Source organism: Galleria mellonella, unplaced genomic scaffold (assembly GCF_026898425.1).
Source record: "Galleria mellonella isolate WM207_F2 unplaced genomic scaffold, CSIRO_AGI_GalMel_v1 utg352, whole genome shotgun sequence".
Lineage (NCBI taxonomy): Eukaryota > Metazoa > Arthropoda > Insecta > Lepidoptera > Pyralidae > Galleria > Galleria mellonella.
The window spans coordinates 2,072,544-2,089,608 of NW_026442084.1; the positions used below are offsets into that span (position 1 = coordinate 2,072,544).

At 32.3% G+C, this 17,065-nt stretch overlaps 1 protein-coding gene across 1 annotated transcript; it reads left to right on the plus strand.

The window, feature by feature from the left end:
- Nucleotides 1-40: 40 nt before the first annotated feature.
- LOC113519398 (uncharacterized) lies at nucleotides 41-14,867 on the plus strand. Its single transcript, XM_052897002.1, has 5 exons — nucleotides 41-4,246; nucleotides 6,025-6,108; nucleotides 6,596-8,101; nucleotides 8,563-9,315; nucleotides 11,068-14,867. Exons 2-5 carry the CDS (start codon nucleotides 6,042-6,044, stop codon nucleotides 12,108-12,110), a joined length of 3,369 nt encoding a protein of 1,122 aa, XP_052752962.1. The 5' UTR covers nucleotides 41-4,246; nucleotides 6,025-6,041; the 3' UTR covers nucleotides 12,111-14,867.
- Nucleotides 14,868-17,065: the final 2,198 nt, after the last annotated feature.

Here is a 17,065-nt window from a genome sequence, read left to right on the forward strand (position 1 = left end):
TATATATATATATATATATATATATATATATATATATTGCAATAAATAGCAACAGTATCGCCTAATAATATTATTATTAATCGTTTAATCAAAACCATCAAATGAATATGGGGTAGAAATTTTCTCTTTCTCTGATAGAACACCTTTTTCAAAGGATATTACCGATGTCGATTTAACCTGAAGGTATATCAAATTTTTATATAACCTCATAATAGTTCAATACAGCTAGTATTTAGATTTTATGTGCTAATATAAATATAAATGCATTTCTTATAGATGTTCAAATGTATTATACAATATTTATATATTTATATATATTTTTTAAAATTATTTTATGTACTACATTAAAAAAAAATGCATTAAACAAAATCGAAACTCTCCAAAGTGACAATCCCAAAAATGGTAAAAAAATACGAATTAACACTTTTAGATAATAATAAGTACCATATGATTACAATAAATCATTAAATTATTGGAAATCATTCGGCCATTACTTTCAGTCGAGTGGCGTGCGGAGCGGAATAGAGACGTGTATAGTATGCCAACAGACTCGACGTTCAAAATTAACTCAACAGTGTCGGGGTATATCGGTTTGTTTCATGCTCCCGCTTGGTGTCAAGGTCGACATTGGGCTATTTCAGTTTGTCCCGTCGTCGAACTCGATGTTAAGGTCAATTCATCGACATCGGGCTATTTCAATTTATTCCGTCACCGTACTCGATGTTAAGGTCAAACCATCAATACAATACACTCTTTTGGTTTATGTCATTTTCGTTTCGTTTCGTAATGTTCCTTATAAGGGTGAGCAATATATATATATTGCAATATCTATATATTGGAGTTACAATATCTATACATATATTAGCGCAATAACACATATATTAACGATCTGTTATCCAATATATAATATGGAAAAGATTAATACGTTTGTAATGAATTTGATACATAGATATGCGGCTTCTACGGGCGATATTGCAATAGGTGATCATCAATGTCCAAAACTCAATATATAGATATCGGATATTACCCATATTTAGTTCATTGCATTGAGTTTTTTTTTTTTAGATATTTTTTTTTTATACAACTTAGAATGGCAAACAAGCTAACTGCCCACCTGATGGAAAGTAGTAGCCGTCGCCTATAGACATGAGCAGTACCATGGACATAACAGAGTATACTGTTTCGCCCATGATACCCCCCATGCGTTGCCATTCCTGAGGACTCAGGTGTTATTCCTCTGTACCCAGTAAATTCACGCCACGCATTGAGTTAGGAACACTTTTATGGAGAGGAAATACTATAGAATGACTGTGCTCTAAGCCGCTACCTCCCGCGCCGTATGTCAGTAAACCTAAAATCGTGGTGGAAAAGCAAAACTTAGTTGACGCAGGATTCTCTAATTAAGATGCTGAATAAAAAAAGTATTTGTAAAACTATATTAAAAGTGACAATAATTGTCTCTCGATGTCCCCAATCCTGTAATTGTAAAGTTTCCCAATTTATACTGCTTAGTATGTAATCAGCATACACAATCTGCTATATACAGAAAGTATTAGATAAAATTTATTTGTAATATACTTACATACTATGATATGTATTAATAACCTACGTACCATAAAATATTTTCCGAAATTTCAGGACCGAAGGAAACACAAACTTAATGTTAGAATTACATAATACATACGTTTAAAAATATTAAAAATAGTAAGATATCGTTCCTTTGAATTATTATGATAGGATTTATGACGAACGAAATGTTAAGCTCCATTTACTGTGCCGATGTTGGTATGAACAAAAACACGAAATTGAGTCCGAATATTTGGAATCTCATTTTATGGTAGACCCCCTGATCCTATGATTGTGTAATGGCCTTTTTTCTAACGTTTTTTTTTTCATAATAGTTCCTTCGTAAACTGTACATTTGTAACATTTGTACATTTGGTAAACTGCCATAATGCTGCACACCATTGGTATAATTTTTATTTTGACAAACTTTAGAATCTGGAACAATTCTCAAAAAATAATTTAAGCGTGAAATAAATAATAAAGAAGTTGTCAAAGGTACCTAATAAAAAATAGCTCTAGACGTACATATACAAACTCTGTAATGAATTCTGCTACTCACTTTACACTTCAACTGATGTTATATTAAATAAATATTATCCAATTTTTTGTTTAGTAATCAAAGTTTCTAATAGATAAATACAGTCAATTCTAGATTTTATTTTACTATAAGTAAATTTAATTTTTTGAATATTTTATTATGTTATATTACTTATTCATAATTATGTATAATACAAGTCATTTCCTACAATCACATGTCTGAAGAATATTTTCTTATCAATAATACACTAATGTACATGCATACATATTACATAGCGTAGCTTGAGACCAAATAGGTAATGGGACAACATAATAAGTTATTATAACCTCAAAGGATTGTTTTATATTTATCTCTTTAGATTTTTTGTTGTTTTATTCAATGAGAACATGTTTAAGTCACTAAGTAGGTGTTTATATTTTAAAACTGTAGAATCAAACTAATCAGTATTAAATAAATAAAGTACCTATATAAACAATAATATTGCAGATATTTTATATTATGTATAGGTATGTGTATATAAATATGGCTTATATAAATTGTCTGTTGTTATTGAAATATATTTTTAGTTATTATCGTATTATAGAGGCAACAAAAATTTATTTGAAATTAAATTTGCATATTCAGAAATAAAAAATAAAAAAATATTAGATTTTGTCTCGATACGTACGTAATAGGTACAAACATTTTTATTTAAATTGCAAATGTATACATTATTTTTTGACTGATTTGTATTGAGTTTAAATTACAAATTAAACTTGTGTTTCTAAATACTGTAATCTGTGTTGTATATTTTACTTGATCACTTTCCTTTACTTTGAACGAAGTTAGAACGTAGTCAGTGGCGTAACTATACCATTTGGGGCCTGTGGCAAATTCCTTTGATGGGGTCCTATCAGAAAAAAAAAAACTTTTCAAGTAAAATAAAATACTCGGGTACAATGTAAAAAAAAAAAATATTTCTTAGCTCGCGGCCTCTTAAGCCGGGGCCTTTTTGGGTCAGGGGCTCGTGGCATTTTGCCAGCCCTGCCACCCTATTTTTATGCACTGAACGTTGTCATTATTGGTTGAAATTTTTAATAAATGGATGGAATAGTAACCCCGCCTATTCTAACAGTAGGTATACGTTGGCGGAGCACCAGTGAGGGATGATAGGTGTGAATGAAAAGGCAGGTCAGTTAGCCCATCGTGATGAATATCAGTATTTTTTTTTTCCAATTAGAAATGGGTATTTCTACTCCAAAGCAAGATTTGAGTCTTATACACACTTTGCGACTGCCAGTAATAAATTTGCCAAAACATCTCCAAACATCTCGATTTATGAACCACCATAAACTTTTATGGTAAATTTGACTCAAATCTATTAAAAATTTAGTTCATATTTGGCCTTATAATTAAGATTTCGCTGTGATATCAAATTGAAATTTAGAGAATAGTGCTTCAGAATCAACCCTCGCTTCTTATCTTCAAAATGTATATACTTGAAAAATGAAGACGAAAATTTAGAGGTAAATATTGATACGTAGAGTAAATATTTTTGTTGATTGAAATTTCATTAAATTCGTTGTGTATTTTTTTTCCATATTCTTGTAGGAATATTTTTGGCAATTTAACGGCAAATTTGACAGCTATTTAGAAATTTTTTGCCCAGTCTGTGGCTGATTCGTTATTAAGAGTTGGTCACACTGTTCGTCGTTCGATGCAGAGTATAATCCAAAAATTAGAGAGCCTATGTCTAAAGATACAATTTTAGAATATTCTAACTAGTTATATAACTTAAGAACAAGTTTGTAAACAAGAGATAGTTCGATGCTAAGGTTCGATGTAATGTACAATAAAATCGCAAGACCAATCGTAAAAACATCATGTCAACCATTGATAACAATGTCAACTGTGACATTAACAACTGACAATGTCAATGTCACAGTTGTCATTTGAGAGATCAAGTGACGATTTCAGACGCATTCTCAAAAACTTAAAAGTCATAATCATTAATCTGAAAATGGCCGACCGAATCTCTTACTTTTAACGCATTGCTGCGCTTTCAAGTTGTGTGATTTAATATAATATATTGTGATATCCGACCAAGATAACAATTTAGCCGCCAATGTCAAAAAAATTCCCGATAATCTATAATTTTGTATCGTAAGTAAAGAAATATTAGTAATTTAATCTTTAATTCAAATGCTGCAATTCTGTATACATTAAGACCATGCATTTACAAATATTGGTTTTATACCCACTGTGATAATCCAATTACAGTATTGAAAATATACAAATATAGTAATGAATTGGTGTTATTGTAACATTCAACAACTTGTATTCTTTTCTTCTTTACTCTAAAAACTATAAATATAAACTATAAACATAGCTTTAGTATTTAGTAAGTATACAATAGCCCCACTTTTGACACCAGTGGAGTCTTATACCTGTAATACAGGTATAAGAATACCTGTATTACAGGTATTCTTATACCTATCTCAAACACCAGTCTCTCACAATTATATTTATAATTTGATTAATATAAGCATGTCTCATTGTATTTCATTGTAATGAATTGTGGAGAGAAAATAAATCTATTTATTATTTATTTATATTTATTTTATACTTATTAATTCATCATCACTGTTCACAGCTGAACATAGGCTTTCACTTGGGGATTTTACTAGTAGTTGCTACGCTTAGCAGGCAGGTTGAAAACTGTAGTTATCCTTTGTTGATATTTTGAGAGGGACACTGCTGCCTATCCCTTAATCATTAGGTTCACTTAGTTGCCTCTGACATCTATGGAAAAAGAAGGTGTAGCCCATTCCATACGGGGACCACACGGCGAATACTAATTAATTAGAAATAAAATTTTTATTCATATAAAAGTATCTTATATGTTTAATATAAGATACAGTCAATCTGTGTACCAAATGTATTTAAATTTATTCAGCCATTTAATTGTAATTGTGTAAGAAATTATTAGTATATAAATTTCCAAATGTATATGAATGGGGGGAGGGGATTGTTGGTAAAAGACTAGCATGCTCTTTGCTAATAGTATGCTCTGTTAGATCGAGTTCTACACAGTTCTCTCTGGAAACTCATTCTCCGTGATTTCATTATAATGGGTCAACTAAACTCATATCATCATTCATTGGTAATATTCACGTGCTTATAATAATAGTTTAGATGTAGTTGCCATTCCATTTTTATCCCATAAAACATATCTATAGAAAATTTTATAAATAAATAAATTAGTTTTTTAAGTTGAAATTTGTTTATTACCAATAGAGTTTCGAGAGACTATACAAAAGTAGTTTACTTGGGTTTTTCTAGCACATTCACATTTCTACCGTGAAGCAGTTGTGTTCACATGGCTGTGTTTTGGTTTAAAGGGGTGATATGGTAGTGAATTAACAAGATATAGAGGTATAAAACCTTAACCCTCATGAATGGTAATGCATGGGGTGTATCATGGGCGAAACAGTATACTCTGCTATGTCCATGGTACTGTTCATGTCTATAGATGACGGTTACCACTCTCCATCAGGTGGCCAATATGATTGTGTGCCATTTTAGTTGAATAAAAAAAAAATTTAAAGGTCTAAGTCACATTTGTAGATTTTATACATCGATTCTATGTAGTGAAACCAGATCATGGTCTAACTTTATACTTTATACAGACTAAAATTATAAACAAGAAAGTAACTTTGTTTATTTTTATTATTTTTTAATTACTAATTTTCCAAGAAAAGTTATTTACATTCCTCTGCTATTTTATTTAAATAGAATTACACAATACATATGCTTATTGTTTTAATATTATTTAATAATAAAGTGTTGTGGATTTTAACATAATATTTTTAACTGTGGCTATTTTTCCTTTTTAGTTTTAATGTTTATGATTCCTTTTTTTTAATTATTCTGTTTAACAGGTAATATATAAGGCAGAATGGAGCAAGTGGTTGTAAAAACTGAGGTGCAGGGAGATGGAGAGATATTCTTGTTCTATGTTGACGGTGAGATAAACTATCTTATGTTTTTTCACAAGTTTATATTTTGCTACTAACCTTTCCCTGCTACTTTATACACATGGATTTCAGAAGTAGGAAAATTAATTAAATAGACCTCTTATTCTTTTATTTTATATATTATTATTTTAAATTAGATCTTCAAGGACACAACTGAACTACATTCAATTAGGTGCAGTAGTGGATGATGTCGAAACAAATATACAGACAGTCGAAATTTCTAGAAAATATTGTTTTGGCTTCTATTGCTGTTATTAAAATATTTCTTACCAATTTTTGTCAAATATCTTTTATGAATAGATGCCATCTAATCGCAATTTTATTATATTAGTAAGAAGTAATATTAACGGAAAAATTGTGGTTCTAAAATCTGACGAATAGACAGTTACATTTATTAGTTATTGGGATGGTAAATTATATAATAGTCTAACAAATTGTTTTAATTAAAATTATCAATTTTTATTTCTTGAATTAGATGGTGAACAAACAGCTGTGACAATTGATAATCTTGAAGATCAAGTTCAGCAATATAATGACACTAATACATATGCAATTGAAACTGCAGATGAAATGGCTTTCGATACAGAAAACTCACAAATTGATCCAGCATTTAAAGAAAAATGGCTTGAAGAAGAAACTCAACGCCTCCTCATGTTCTTTGTTGATAACAAGGAAACATTCTTAAACAGATCTACACAAAGAAAGCATTTATGGGCAGTGGCATGTAAAACTATGCTGCCAGGCAAGACCCCTGCTGCTTGTGACATCAAATTGCGCAACTTAAAACGAAAATATTCACAGTTACTTTTGAACAAGCAAAAAGGCGTTGAGGTTAAATGGCCACTCTATGACGCTTGCCATTTAGCATTTCAGGACGATGTTTTTGTCAAAATGACTTTAGCTGAAAGTATCACTCATGATTCTAGGATTGCAAATATTCCTATCCAGCCCAAACCAGACAACGATGGTATTGTTGTTGTAAAAAATATAAATCAACAACCAACTCGATCTATAGATTCTAAAGTAGAGATGATGTTGAAGTTGTATTTGAAATACAAGAAAGATTTCGAAAAAGAGTATTGGCGTAAAGACTTGTGGGAGCGCATTGCCTTCGAGATGAAAGAAAAAGATCCAGAGTACTGGCATAAACGGTTCTTGAATTTCAAACAACATTATTTAAGAGTATTGAGCAAACGCTCCGAGACTGGAGAAGATAGCGTAAATTGGCCTTATACACGCTACTTTGATGAAATATTTGCTGACAATTCGGAATTCCAACGTAAATATGGGCGGAAGGACACTGAGACTACTGTAACTGTAATCACTGATAGTCAAATTGTTACAAATAAAACAGACTGGGATGAAACTGAAGTGACAGTGCTTGCTAAATATCACTATGACTGTTTTGATGAATTTCAAGATCCAACTATACCCGATGATTTCCTATGGAATGAAGTAAGCAGATTGCTAGATAAAAAACCTGAACAATGCAAAAAGAAATTTGAAGACCTAAAATTGGTACATCTGGATAAGTATATAGAGGGTGGATACAATATACGTAATCGAAAACCATTGGATATAGTACTTGACAATATTATATCAAAAGAGATAGATATACAGCTGTGTAATAATTCAAGACCTGCAGAAAATTGGAAGGAAGAAGAATTAGATGAATTGGTGAATTTCTTCTATGACAATATAGAAATGTTTAAGGATCAAGTATGTTATTTTGTTTGCTGGGCAAGTGTTAGTAAGAAGTCGAAGAGAAGTATTTTGAGCTGCAAGAAACAGTGGGAAGAACTTACTAATCTTTACAGAACTATTCTAGAAGATAAGAAAGACAATCCCGATATGCAAATACATTGGAGGTATATAGAACTGTTTGATAGAATATTTGATTACGGAATGGATATGACCTTAATGGATGGTTATGAGAAACTTAGTGACTTGCATCAAAAAAAGGAAACAGAAATGATCAGTGGTATGTATATTCTTTTTTTATAATACTAGATCATTCTACGTTGTACATGTTATCTATATAAAAGATAAATATATAAAATTAGAAAAAACTGACCTGATATAGACTTTTTTACTCCTAGTAATTTTTTTAAATACTATTTATATATTTATAGATTGGTGATGCTTATAAGACATATTAGGAACAGGCGATAACTTAATCCTAAGTTGTTTTCGTTTGGTGTTAGAGATTCTGCATTGGTTATCATATTATTCCAAAGAATGCAAAAATAACAATACATGTATTTTTGTTTTACTGTAGAAGTAGGTATAGTGGTAACTATTTAGCCACCTAATACTTGTATAATTGATGTAAATATAATCGAACCCGGTCCGATTTGTTGGCTTACACTATAGTGAATATCAAATATACTTTTTTACATATTTGATATTGAAATATAAAACTACATTTTTTTTTAATTTCAGTCAAAAAAGTCAATATAGATTTTGACACTGACAATATGGAAAACGTCACAGATGAAGAAGAGTATGACGAGAGAGGGTACACGAAGCGTTCCAAACGCGGTATAGGAGATTCCAAAGCATTTAAAATTCTCGAATTTTATCAGAAGAATAAAGATAAATTTTCAACAACAGTACGCAAGAAACAGGCTCTGTGGGAGATTCTCGCCAACCAAATAGGTTTATCAGCTGAACAGTGCGCTCACAGGTTCAGGAATCTAAAACAAGTATACACCGGTTATGTACAAAGAGAGATAGATAGACCAGAGATGCCAATCTTATGGCCTTATTATGCTTTATGTAAAAAAGTCTTTGGTTATAGAGCTATAAAATCCAAGTTAAAAAACAATAAATTTAGTGCAGAGTGCGTAGAAGAATGGACCGCGAAGGAGATTAAACAGCTTATAAACTATTTCGCTAAAAACTTCAATGATTTGTCAGAAGATTTAGAAGAGAAGGCAAAGTGGTCGGATTTGTCGGAGGTAATTGGAAAATCTGAGGATTCGTGCATTCAAAAGTTCATGGACCTGAGGAAGTCCTACAGGAAGTTGAAGACAATGAGAGAAAACAATCCACAAGTGAAGGTCTCATGGAAATATTATAATTTGTTTGATCAAATCTACAGTTTCAAATCTGAGAATGTAGAAACAATACAAGAAGTAGAGATGTTAGATCAAAATGACCAGGAACTAAGTGAAAAGTATGATTCACAAGAAGGTGAGGTTTTATATTATTATTTATTAGCGGCCGTCCCGGCGTCGCACGGGTGGACATTTTTACATTTTAATAAAGTGACTATTAAGGTTGCACACGCGACGGAAGCTTAAAAATTGAGTAACTTCCCCCGTTTTTCCAACATTTCCCTGCACTGCTCTGCTCCTATTGATCGTAGCGTGATGAAAAGTATACTATAATCTGCCCAGGATTATGAAGAATAATTGTACCAAGTTTCGTCAAAATCCGTCGAGTAGTTTTTGTTTCTATAACGAACATACAGACAGACAAAAATTTTACTGATTGCATTTTTGGCATCAATATCGATCATTAATCACCCCCTGATAGTTATTTTGGAAATATATTTCACGTACGAATACAGGATTGATCTCTCTACAGATTTATTATAAGTATAGATAACAATTTTATGACATTACGTTAACAGCCTATTTAATATTCTCTTAGAGCTAGGCAGTAGGATTTCCTCATAAGAGGACTACTACTATAATATTGGCCAGTAGCTTAGTATTGGGTTTTATTTCAAGGTTACCTTCTCTTGCATTTTTTTTCTTTTTTTTTGATGGGTGAAAATGGAATGGTAACCCCGCCTGCGTTAATGGGATACGCTGGCGGAGCACCAGTGAAGGGTGATAGATGAGAACGAAAATAGGCCAGTTAGCCCATCATGATGAATTCATTAGGAATTAACCATGATAGTTTCCAGGAGGAACCGCGAGGAGATTGACCTGGTTGGGTATATTGCTAGCAGCAATGGGATTCTTAGTCTCCATTACTAACAATCCCTTTCTCCCCAACCTTCTCTTGCATTAGTATTTGGTACCTTGTTTATTTAACATTTTACATCTCGGGGATAAAAATGTGACATTATTTTGCATTATCTCCTTTCCAGAAATGGATATTGTTGAGTAAACTGTCAAATTTAATCTAAAATGATTTAGTGGTTTAACTGATATTATTATATTAGTTGTTAACTGTTTACTGCTAAACATAGGTGGCCTACTGACAAAATCCCCCCTTATGGGGTTCATAAGGGGGTTTTGCCAGCAGTTACTACGCTTGGCAAGCAGGTTGGCAACCACAATTAGACTTTGATGATGTTTCAAGAGCTGCTCATCCCCCGACCATTTAGTTCCCTTAGCCGTCTCTTACCACAATCATGGGAAAGGAAGGGGTGATTAATTTTATACCGGGACCACACAGCGAACTAGTAAATATATTGTACATGACAAATAAGCCGAGGGCTCATATAGGAATTGGTAGCTGGCACCTATAGTACAGTCATTCCTAAAGTAAATTTTTTTTTTATATAATTTAGAATGGCAAACAAGCTGATGGCCCACCTGATGGAAAGTGGTAACCGTCGCCTATAAACATGAGCAGTACCATGGACATAACAGTATACTGTTTCGCCCATGATACCCCCATGCGTTGCCATTCCTGAGGACTCAGGTGTTATTCCTCTGTACCCAGTAAATTCACGCCATATCGCACCCTTCAAACCGAAACACAGCCATGCAAATACAACTGCTTCACGGTTGAAACACGAATGGGACAGAGGTATCCAAGCAATCGACTTTTGTACAAAGTCTCCCTCTGGAACATTAAATTAACTGTTAACTTTACACACTGCATACTGAAACAGTCATACAAATAACAGCTGTATAATAGCAGAGTAAAATGTTATTAAAAATAAACTTTTATTTTATATTTAAATATATAATTCATTGTTTACAGAAGACTATCAGTGCATTATTGTGATACCAGAAGGCCAGGATGTGAGTGATATTGAGAATGCACAAATCATCATTAAAAAACCTGGTGAAGAAGTCCAAATGGATGCAGTGGACAGTATTGAATCGAAACCACCAACATTCAGGTGGACTAAACGGACCAAGAAAAAGCTACTTTTACTATATTTAAATTACGTACGAGCCCGTAAAGGACGGGAGATTAATTCAGCTGATATGTGGGCAGAAATAGCATCGAAATTGCCAGATAAAACTCCTCTATCGTGTAGAAAAATGTTTGCCAAACTCAAGAGCGATCACACTGTGTCTACAGATGATGCGAATGGAAAGAAAACCCCATACCATGCTTTAGTTGAAAAGATATTAAAAATTAAACCAAGGTTCGTTAAGAGCGGTCACGAAGCACAAGGGGACAAACACTACAAAGATGTTCAGTTACCAGCCGCAAAAGTTGAACAAGGCTTACAATACTATTTATTGAATATAGAGGAATTTTTAAATCCAATATACGATAAGAAATATCTATGGACAGAATTGGCTAAATTCATATCGGAACCTGTGTCAAAGATATTTAATAAAATCAATTATTTGAAGCAATTTTATGATATTGAAAAGGACGAGGTGGCGGGCGGGAAAACTTTGTTTAGCGAACTTTTAAAGGAAATAGTGACTAAGGAAAAGACACTTAAGGGCTCTTTTGAGAAAAAACCCATGGTCGAATACAGCGAAAACGATATGTGGTCTGATGAAGAAGTAGAGCAGTTGTTGACGTGGTATCAGGTTAATTTGGAGAAATTTAAAAATCCTAAATACGTTCGCAAATATCTTTGGGTGCAGGCATCGAATTCGCTCAAGAAAAGTCCATTGGCTTGCTCAAAAAAGATGTCAGAAATTAGAACGCAGTATAGAAATATGATGAAGGATAGTGCAGAAGATTTGAATAGTTGGAGGTTTTATTATCTATGCCAACAGATCTATGGTACAGGAAAGAAAAATATCGAACAGGAAGAAAAGTCAGGTGATAATTAAAAAATATTGTAAAGTATTAAAAAAAAAAAAACTTCAATTTGTATATATAAGAATTCAGTTATTATTTAAAAAAGAGAGGGTGGAAAGACATGTTTTATATTCAATACAAGAAAATTTTAACTTCAGATATTGTTGACATTTGGCCGTTTCTGTTTATCCCATAAGAGGTCCCTAGACAAGTGGCAAGCGAATTTATTATTAGATATGGTCTCGCTACTTTACGTACATTGTAGAACAAGACGGCAATATTTGTCTTTGTGTTCTTTCTCATTTTATCTCATTTATGTAAATAAGTAGTCAGATACATGTATATTTGTACTCATCAACGCACAGCTATAACTTCTAAAGTTAGAATTACAAAATTTTGTCAGTAGGTTCCTTTTATGACTTACTAAGAAAGGATTTTTCAAAATTTGGCCCCTAATAGTGTATATATAAAAGTGAATATTTGTATGCAATTATGTTTTTTAATTAATGAATTTTGAGAGAGGAATTTGAATGAAATTTAGTACACAGGTTGGTCATATCCTAATTACATACAGAAATCTTTTTACATTGATGCACGCGGGTAAAGCCGCGAGGAACAGTTAGTCTTATATAATGGGGGAGAGGTCTCATCAGAACCCTGCAAGTACAATATTGACCCAGTAATTAAAAAAAAATACGAATCTAATTAAAAGGCCTAATATACGTACCAATAGATTCGTTTGTCACTTGTGATAAATCTGAATGTTAGTTTACAGCATTAACTTAGTATAACTTACACACTTAATTCTAACTACATTCACTTAAAACTAATTCGAGTTCAATACATAAAAATGATTAGAAATTATTTACTTCATACTCCCGCCAAAACAGCTTCGAGCATATGTTGTGTAAATTATCATCCTATTGTCTCTCTCGCTCTAACATACAAATTATTGTATTTTCTTTCTTTTACATTACCAATCTTTATACTTCTATAATGGAAGGTTTACATCCAATTTGTGAAAGTACCATTTAAATAATGTATTACTTTTAATTTAAAAAGTAAGTACTTAATATCACAAAATTCTTTTTGTGTGTTGGTTAAGGAATATGTTCATTTAGACTACATAGATTTGTGGTTAAGTCCTCTAGCTAAGTGGCAAGCGAATTCATTGATGGATTCGTCACTGCTGGCGAGTCCATAGGATATAATGCCATAGAGATGTCCAATGTCTCATTACAACTTAGGTCTCGCCTCGTTTAGGCAAGTCTAGAGGGGCTGATCGATTTACGAATGTAGTAAAATAGTTCGATTACCATTTCTCTAAACCTAATATTATTTATTTATTATTTTTGAGGGAAGTTTTTGAGGGAATAGCCCAAGCATTGGGATTTTCAAATCACGTCTGAAGAATTATTATCACAATGCTGATGTACGTACTTATTATATTTGTGTATTATATATAATATATATCTATCTATTTATATGTATTTACTTATATATATATATTTTTATTTATTTATTTATACCTATTGGTCTTTTCAATTGTAAAGACATTTATTTATTTTTACTATAACATTTAAGTCGATTGGTACACATGTGTGACTGTAACTACTAATGAACTGTCAGTTTTCTCATATTGGGTTTGCTGGAAGAAATCTCTATTGGAGATAAGCTCGCCTTTGTGCACTATTATGTTTGTTTTTACATTTTAATAACCTCTTTGTGTACAATAAAGAATAAAGTTTACAGTTGTAATAACTTGATAATTAATTATACATGACAACAATTAGCGAATTAAAAGCTACTACACATAACTAACTAAAATGAAATTACTTGCAGTCTAGATAATTAATAAATGTAAAAACATGGAAGCTAAAGAGGTTTCTTCAGGGTCGACAACGCGCGCGTAATACCCCTGGTATTGCAGGCGTTCATAGGCTACGGTAACTGCTTACCATCAGGTGGGCCGTATGCTTGTTTGCCACCTCATTGATATAAAAAAACAGACTAAACATTAAAATTAATTAATGAATAATTTGCGATGGTTTTTCTTATATAATTACTGCTATTTTTAAATGTATCTATTTTATTATCTCTACTATATTATAATTTAATAGTTTCGCTAAATTGTTATAATTTATAGACCAACATTAATTAAATTCATAATAATATTAACTTATCTATTATAAATTTAATTAATATAATATTGATTCTTAAAATATTTTGCTGCGATATCAAATTTTAAATGTAGAGATTTAAATAATGGCGTATTAGAATCGACACTGAATAAATAATAAATATATAAAATTATAAATACTAGATAGATAGATAGATAATTTATTTACATTACTTACAGCACACAAATTACAATAAAAAAAAAAATTATAAACAATTTAACTAATAATGCCATGGATAAAATGGATATCGATTCAATATCTATATATTGAGTTCCTCTAAACATTGATGGCGTAAAAAAGGTCATCACCTATTTCGATAACGTCCATATCGGTCAGATATCTATTATCGAATATCTTAAAAGTCTGTAATCCAATATTTTTTTTATACAACTTAGAATGGCAAACAAGCTGACGGCCCACCTGATGGAAAGTGGTAACCGTCGCCTATAGACATGAGCAGTACCATGGACATAACAGAGTATACTGTTTCATCCATAATACCCCCTATGCGTTGCCATTCCTGAGGACTCAGGTGTTATTCCTCTGTACCCTGTAATCCAATATTTTTTGGATAATAGACTTTTAATATATTAGTTATTGTACCAATATATATATATATATATATATATATAATAAAATATAAATATATATAAATATATAAAATAATATATATATATATATATATATATATATATTGTAACCTAAATATATATTATTCCTATATATTACCCACCCCTAATTAGAGGAATAATATTTAGCATTACAGATTATAATTTTTATTAAAATTTTGTAAATACATTATGTAATCCAAAAATTATATTTCACGTGTCTTTACTTGTAATTAGGTATTTATACATATATCTTATCTGTTCTATTAAATTTATAATATGTATTGAGTGGTTTTGATTTAGTTTTATTACTAACTTAATTCGGGAAATTCTTTTTTTTTGTGATACTTAGAATCATAGACAAGTTGATGTACCACCTAATTGAGAGTGGTAACCGTCACCTATAGATATGAACGACACATCGTAGAATATATTGCAATGTCTATGGTACCAACTACAAGTTGCCAATATGAGGAGTAAGATGTATGTACCTGTCTTTATAATATCAACAAATCAAATTTCAAATCACAAGAGCTTTTTAACTTAAAAATATATATTAATTGAACAATTAAAAAGGAATTAACGCAAGCGCATGGTTTTTATTACATATACATTCTAATAGTGTTCGTATTTTCTTTTAACGTATGATAATGGAATAGGAACCCTGCTTTCGTTAACGGTATACGCTGGCGGAGCATCAGTGAGGGATGATAAGTGATAATGAAAAGGCAGGTCTTTTTGTTTAATGGGTGATTTTTTATACAACTTAGAATGGCAAACAAGCTGACGGCCCACATGATGGAAAGTGGTAACCGTCGCCTGTAGATATGAGCAGTACCATGGACATAACAGAGTATACTGTTTCGCCCATGATATCCCCCATGCGTTGCCATTCCTGAGGACTCAGCTGTTATTCCTCTGTACCTAATAAAATCACGCCATATCCCATCCTCCAAACCGAAACACAGCCATGCAAACACAACTGCTTCACGGTTGAAACACGAATGGGACAGAGGTACCTAAGCAATCGACTTTTGTACAAAGTCTCCCTCTGGTAAATAATGGAATGGTAACCCCATTCGCGCTATCGGTATACACCGGCGGAGCACCAGTGAAGGATAATAGGTGAGAACGAAGTAGGTCAGTTAGCCCAACGTGATGGATACACCTGCAATTCATCAAATAGTTTGCAGTGGGATCACGTGGAGGTCGACCTGACAGGGTATATTGCTACCAATAGGACGTAATTTGCATTACTAACAAATCTCTTCCCCATAGTAGGTATGCGTATTTAACAGATGAAGGCACACACTCTATTATAATACAACGTGTATATAAGCGCCTGCTAGTCTGGAAGCACTCGTAAATTGCAAAAACTTGAATTTACATGTAAATCAATATGTTACATAAATTCATGTCAAATAAATTCATGTTTTTTTTAATGGGTGATAATGGAATGGTAACCCCACCCGCGCTATCGGTATATACCGGCGGGGAACCAGTGAAGGATGACAGATGAGGATGAAGCAGGTCAGTTAGCCCGTCGTGACGAATTCAACAAGAATTGTTCACGAAGGTTTCCAAGGGGAACCACGTGGAGGTCGACCTAATAATAATATTGCTAGCAATGGGGCTGTCAAACTCCATTATTAACAATCCCTTTCCCCAATAAATTCATGTTTTACAAACTGTGATATTTCAACATTAAACTCTGTAATTTTAGTAGGTGAAAGGCATCAAGTGGAGCAAGAGCAAGGTCGTCTCAATTGACACAGCCACGCTTCCAGGTTAATCCTTTTATATTTACGCAGAATTAAAGTACATACGAGTACATTCGTTTTGTCAGTCTTTTTTACTGAAACTGCTGAAAAAGTCGACGATTCGTTTGATGAAATGGAGGAAAAAATGAAATAAAAGATATATAGATAAATATTCTTTATTGTTTTCTCGTAAACTTATTGCGTATACAAATAATTATAAGAAAATATTACACTGAGAAAATAGTATTTCCGAACCAATATGACAACGTAACCTTCAAGAAAAGAGCATACTTATTCCTTTTTAAAAGGCCGGCAGCACACCTGCAATACCGTTGGTGTTGTGGGCGATCATGGGAGACGGTAGTCACTTACCATCAGGTGTCTTGAGAGAGCCCCCTATGCTATAAAAAAAAAACAGGCTTATCGCTAAGAGCGATAA

Bases quoted from the DNA above. Each gene is read 5' to 3' on its own strand.
- LOC113519398 (XM_052897002.1), top strand. From the start codon at position 6,042: ATGGAGCAAGTGGTTGTAAAAACTGAGGTGCAGGGAGATGGAGAGATA. The intron at 6,109-6,595 runs GTGAGATAAACT...TTCTTGAATTAG, and splicing joins ATTCTTGTTCTATGTTGACG to ATGGTGAACAAACAGCTGTG. The intron at 9,316-11,067 runs GTGAGGTTTTAT...CATTGTTTACAG, and splicing joins AAAGTATGATTCACAAGAAG to AAGACTATCAGTGCATTATT.